The 6,608-nt window shown below is 38.1% G+C and overlaps 1 protein-coding gene across 1 annotated transcript; it reads left to right on the top strand.

Annotated features, from left to right (window-relative positions):
• The first annotated feature begins 491 nt into the window (after positions 1–491).
• pcdh20.S (protocadherin 20 S homeolog) lies at positions 492–6,021 on the top strand. The gene is made up of 2 exons (XM_018249916.2): positions 492–750; positions 1,921–6,021. Exons 1-2 carry the CDS (start codon positions 595–597, stop codon positions 4,555–4,557), a joined length of 2,793 nt encoding a protein of 930 aa, XP_018105405.1. The 5' UTR covers positions 492–594; the 3' UTR covers positions 4,558–6,021.
• Positions 6,022–6,608: the final 587 nt, after the last annotated feature.

Consider the following 6,608-nt stretch of genomic DNA (forward strand, 5'->3'; position numbering starts at 1 on the left):
TAAATATCAAGCAGCAGAGGCACCAGCTTCATATAAGCCAGCTCGGCAGAAAGTTGTACAGGTATTGGATCAGTTATCAGGAAACCCGCTATCCAGAAAGCTCTGAATTAAAGAAAGGCTGTCTCTCATAGACTCTATTATAATCAAATAATCCAGATTTTTAAAAATGATTTCCCTTTTCTCTATGATAATATAACAGTTCCTTGTACTTTATCCCAACTAAGATATAATTAATCCTTATTGGAAGCAAAACCAGCCTATTTAAGTTTTACACGATTTTCTAGTAGACAAGGTATGAAGATCCAAGTTACAGAAAGATCTGTTATTCGGAAAACCCCAGGTCCCGAGCATTCTGGATGACAGGTCCCATTCCTGTACTTTATAAAGTGCAAAGGCTTAAAGTTTCCCTAGTAGAGCCCTAGGCAGCGCATTGCTGGTTGCTGATGGCATACCAATAACAACAGCTCCTTCCCATCTCAGCACTTGGTTAATTGATGCACTTGTGGCTATTGGCTGCCGCTGTCCAGCGATTTGCATGAGCAGAGAGGGAGTGTCTGTGTTAGTAGTTGTAGCAGCAGCAGCAGCAGGAACTAAATGACTGCAGTTTCCTCGGGATTAAACTACCAGGGGAATGAGAGGATCATACACGCCAGGGGAAAGCTGCTCTCACACAGAGACTCTCTGAGCCTGGATATGGGGCAGCCCACCAGCAGCAGCAGCCCGCTCAGGATCATTCTCCAAACTGCTCAGGTGAGTGATGTGATGGGGTTTAGACACATGAAAAAGCCTTTTGTGCCTGCCACAGCCATTAGTCACCTGAACTTAGAAAGCACTGAATCTTGTAGCAAATATGTAACATCTCTCTGTATAACATTTCTCCAAGGACTGGCACTTTGGAATAGTTACTGCTGCTTACATACAAACACACACACACGGCTGTATAGCACAGAGTCTGTCTGTCTGGCAGAGGATGTTGGGAATTGTAGTGCAATGGCTACAGAACTTAAAGGAATTAATTGCTTTAACAGCCTGGATGCTTAGAATTTTTTTTACATATGTTTTTAAAAGCAGGGATGATGGCATATATAGTGTTGAGTGAAAATGATAACCATTAAATAAACCTGTCTGTCTATCCCTTGTCTGTGTATAATGTATCTGCCTGTCTTGTTTAATCATCAGTCAGTCTGTCTGGCTGCCTATGCACAGCTACTCATCTCATGTATCAATCTATCCATCTATAATCTGTATTGTGTGTGCCAGACATCCGTCCGTGATCAATCTACCGATCAATCGTTATTCTCTATTTTTATTATAATAAATATAATTATATATATATATATCACTTTTGATATAGGTCAGATTGCTGACCAAAACGTCAGGTCTCCCTTCATTTGAATAAAAAAACCATTTATTGATTTTTAAGTCCCGTGTGTGCGGACCCTTCTTCTCTAAAAAAAAGAAATTTTATTTAGATCAACGTTTCAACCCTCAATCTTGATAAAGACCCCATTAAGGGTTGAAACATCGATCTAAATAAAATTTCTTTTTTTACTTTTTGACAAAGCCCCTTGAGTGCAACAGCTTTCTTTTTTTTACAAATATATATATATATATTTATGAATTAAAGTTAGCTAATAACATTAGTTCTGGGGCTGTTTTCATTCCTATACTAATCGTTAAAGCAGCAATTCGCTCAGTGGATAAAGGTGCTTTCTGGGTTTTTTTTCTATTTGACTTCTAAAGGACAGTTTTTATTGCAGTGAAATATTTCTCTTGAGGATGATGATGATTTCTTAATAAAAGCTTTGATCTTGCTGTGCTGCAGATCTAGTGTATCATGGTTGTTTGTAAAGATACTGCATCCTTGTATGGTCTGTGAGTTTGGCTGCAGTCACATCTCTGTTCCTTACTTTTGTACAGCACTTGTTGTTTCTGTGGCTGCTCGCTCACGTCAGGGGATCTCTCTTCAGCTCAGCGAGTAACAGCAGGGCCACGGAATTGCTTTACACACTGCAAGAAGGCTTGCCCAAGGGAGTTCACATAGGAAGCATTGGGGACGATCTGCAGCTGGATTTCTTCTCTGATCCTCCACTGTCATTCAGCCTGGCATCAAAGGGGCCGAGTGAGAAGTATGTGAATCTCAATAACAGCACAGGCGAGCTGAGTACATCATCTGAGGAGCTTGACAGGGAAGCTCTCTGCCAACATTCGCTGGTTGCTCAGGAGTGTGTGCTGCTTCTTGATGTCATCATTTTGCCTCAGGAATATTTCAGACTTATCAAAGTTAAAATTGCCATCATTGACATCAACGACAATGCTCCACGTTTCCCTGTGCCACAGATTTATATTTCAGTCCCAGAAAATGCTCCTGTTAACACGAGGATAGTTATAGAGCACCCTGCCTATGATCCTGATGGTGGGACCAACGGGGTCCAGACCTACAGGTTGGTGGATTACCATGGTGTCTTTACACTTGATGTTGAGGAGAACGAGAGTGGGGAGAGGACTCCCTACCTTATAATTATGGGCCCTCTGGACAGAGAAATGAAAGCCGAGTATGAAACCACTATTATTGCAGAAGATGGCGGAAATCCTCCACTCGTGGGGTCTGCCACACTGTCAATACTGATTAGCGATGTAAATGATAACTGCCCGCAATTCAATACATCTCAGATTAATTCAACTTTGTATGGAAATTCTACCATAGGGACACAAGTTGCTACGGTGCATGCAGTGGATAAAGACTTGGGTCCCAATTCCGTGATTACATATGCCTTCAGTGAAAGGGTGCAACAGGCAACAAAGGAATACTTTCACCTGGATGAGATAAAAGGGATTATAAAACTCTCAAAAAGAATAGACGGAAGCACCGCCCAGCAGCATAAATTAACAATACTTGCCAATGGTCCGGGCTGCATTCCAACTGTGATTACTGTATTCATTTCCATAAATAAAGTCATTTTCAGGCCCCCAGAGCTCGTGCCTCGATATATTGCTAATGAGGAAAATGGTGTTATTTACCTAAAGGAACTGGAGCCTGTCCATTCTCCAATTGCATTTTTTACCATAAAAGACCCAGATGAAAAATATCAAGTGAATTGCTACCTAGAAGGGCAAGGGCCATTTAGACTTTCTGCATACAAGCCATATAATAATGAATATTTGCTAGAAACTACAGATGTACTAGACTATGAGTTGAAACAGTCTTATAACATAGCAGTGGTTGCACTTAGTTATGATGGGTATCAGGTTAAGAAGCTTTTAAAAGTCCAAATTCTGGATGAAAATGACAATTCCCCTGTTTTCACAGAATCTACTGTAGAGATAACTATTGAAGAAAACAACGAGCCCAATGCATTTCTGGTGAAACTTTATGCCACAGATGCTGACAGCGGTGAGCGTGGTCTAGTATCTTATTTTCTAGGGCTAGATGCACCTTCCTATTTTTCTATAGATAACATGACAGGCATTCTTTCAGTTTCTAGCATATTGGACAGAGAGGAAAAAGAAAAATACAGATTTACAGTTAGAGCAAGAGATGCCGGCTTTCCTTCAAGGGAATCTGTTGCTACGGTTCATATCACGGTGCTGGATAAAAATGATAATAATCCTCGATTTATCAGCAGGGATTTCAGTTTTTTTGTGCCTGAAAATTTTCCAGGATTCGGTGAAATTGGAGTGATTAGTGTCACAGATGCTGACTCTGGGAAGAATGGATGGATAGCTCTATCTATAGTGAATGGAAGTGATATTTTTGTCATTGACAATGGCAAAGGACTCTTGAGGGCAAAGGTTTCTCTGGACAGGGAGCAACAGAGCTCCTATACTCTTTGGGTTGAAGCAGTCGATGGTGGTGACCCAACATTGTCTTCTACAGCTAAAATAACAATTTTGCTGTTGGATGTTAATGATAACCCACCAGTGGTCCTCTTCCCTCAGTCCAATATGTCATATCTTCTTGTTCTTCCTTCCACCCTCCCAGGTTCACCAGTCACAGAAGTTTATGCTGTTGATAAAGACACAGGTATGAATGCTGTTATTGCCTACAGCATCATAGGTCGAAGGGGACCCAAACCAGAATCATTTAGGATAGACCCCATAACAGGCAACATCACTTTGGAGGAGGCACTTATGAGGAATGACTGTGGATTATACAGGTTGTTAGTAAAAGTTAGTGACCATGGCTACCCAGAACCACTCTTTTCCACAGTGATGGTAAATCTCTTTGTTAATGACACTGTAACGAATGAAAGTTATATTGAAACCTTGTTGAGAAAGGAGCCTGATATCAATATAGAAGAAAAGGAGCCGCAGATAGCAATGGAGCCCTCCCAGAAAGAGATGGAAAGTGATTCATGCACCCCTACATTGGTAACCCTGTCAATTACATGCCTGGGGTCTGTCATTTTGGTCACTCTAATGGGGATGTACATCTGCTTAAGAAAAGGTAAAAATGACCATGGGATAAATGAGAATGCAGAAGTTCAAATTCCATTAAACGGGAAACTAGACTTCCATATGCTGGAAAAAAGACCAATGGAGATTTGTAACATTTAAAGTGTGAAACTCTGGAGGCTTAAAGAGGAAATATGACACAATGTGTTGATAGGAATTGTTATGAAGGACCACTAATTTATACCTTATATTAATATACAAATGTAAATAGCACCTTCTAGCGTTTTTAAAGCAAATATTCGTACAGCCTTGTAAATATTTTTTTAAAGATCCAATGTAAACAATTTGGCTTGTGTTGAACATTTTCCGTACTGCTGTTTTAATGAAAGAATGTTTCGTTACATTTACCTTAAGAGGAGGTTCACCTAAAATCTTACTATATGGGCCATAAGCTGAGCATGTTCCAAAAAAACCTATTACAGGTGGAAATTGGTTTTGTTGTGTGTTGCAGATAATTTAGAGGAGAAATAGCTCATCACATTTGATACACAGGATCTTGCAAACAAGATATCTATGCAGTTTTGATATTTAATTGTTGCTTTATTTATTTGCCCTTCTATTTGCTATGTGTCAAACTTGGAATTAAATGTTGTCTGGGTTCACAGGGCCAGTAATTAGAGTATCCTAATTTCTTGAGTGGCTAGCTTTGTACTAATGTTATAATTACTACTGTGTAATGTTTATTTCTTACCTTTCTATTCAGCCCCCTTCATCCTGTGATTCAAACCCTTGCTTAGTTGCTGGGGCCAGTGATGCTAGCAACAGCACAGCAGTGTAAGGGATTAATGTAATAAAATGTAACACTTTTGAAGCTGTTACTAGACCAGATACAATCATGTCATTTTGCTCTTATTATATTTCTTTTAAAGTAAAAATATACCCCTGAACATTGTATGTCTCTATAAAAATATATCACCCTTCAAAAGCTTTTTCATCAAAATAAACCTTTCCTAGAAGTGTGTGCCATTGGATATTTCTAAATAGAAAAAACTGCCAATTTAAATAGTTATCTCCGCCCCCTGGCTCCGGCGACTCACTGTTTTCACTCACAAAACCAAGGGAACACATACAAGCTAGGTTACTGATTGGCTAGAGGACATTCTTATTATAAGCCCATTTATTGCATTTAAATACCATTTTTTTTTTCAGTTCAAGAGGACAGTGGTGGTGCAATGTTTTCTTTTATAAAGTACTGTCCAGCGGGGGGGGGGGATCAATTCTTGGGATACATTACACATTTGAAATGCAATGTTAAAATTCTATATTTCTAGGAAAGCCAGAAAAAAGAGGGACATGTTAAGTCTGAATGTGTTATACCTCAGATTAAGGATGATTAAATAAATGTATTTTCATATTGAAGCAAAACGACATATACTATAATTAATAATTATATTAGAAATTAACTCTTTCTCTTAAATGTTATTGATATATTGGGTGAATGTAAAGACTTTGCATAATATTTACAGAGGTAAAGCTGATGTATTGGTTAAATTTGCACTTACTGGACAATCACATCCGTGTAAATATCACGTTTTTAAATTAAACAAACCACTTTCTATTCAAATATCCTCTTTTCTTTGGTTTTCTTTTTTTACTGCTGATATATGTTTAGATATATATATATATGTATATGTGTGTATATATATATATGTATATGTGTGTGTGTATGTATATATATATATATATATATATATATATATATATATATATATATATATATATATATATATATATATATATATATATATAAACTTTGGAAGAGAGATAAAGGACTATTTATTTTGTTTAGCCAAAATGCCTTTGTTAGTTATTTTGCTGTGTGTAGATGGGATTCAGAAAGCAAAGTGGCAGACTTATTTTCTTGCTGTTTTCTCCCCAGAAAGCGGTAGTTTTATTCTCAGAAGATAATGAGAATGTTCCATGTTTATGAAAGGGTGCACCATAATTCTCTGAAGGAGACTCATAAAGGGCTCTGGAGTTCTCTTCTGGTGAATTGTCTGTTCACTCACTAATAAGTATGGCATCTGGCATCTAAAATACCTTAAATAAGAATAGTTGTTTATTCCTCTGGTTTGTAAGACTGTTAGCGCATGTACAGAAAGTTGTACTATCACATGTAAAGCTAACCAACAGACGGGTAAGCAAATGCATCA

Source organism: Xenopus laevis, chromosome 2S, assembly GCF_017654675.1.
Source record: "Xenopus laevis strain J_2021 chromosome 2S, Xenopus_laevis_v10.1, whole genome shotgun sequence".
Classification (NCBI taxonomy): Eukaryota; Metazoa; Chordata; class Amphibia; order Anura; family Pipidae; genus Xenopus; species Xenopus laevis.

Coding starts and splice junctions, on each gene's coding strand:
- pcdh20.S (XM_018249916.2), top strand. CDS start 595: ATGACTGCAGTTTCCTCGGGATTAAACTACCAGGGGAATGAGAGGATC. Junction 751..1,920: donor TCATTCTCCAAACTGCTCAG/GTGAGTGATGTG, acceptor ACTTTTGTACAG/CACTTGTTGTTTCTGTGGCT.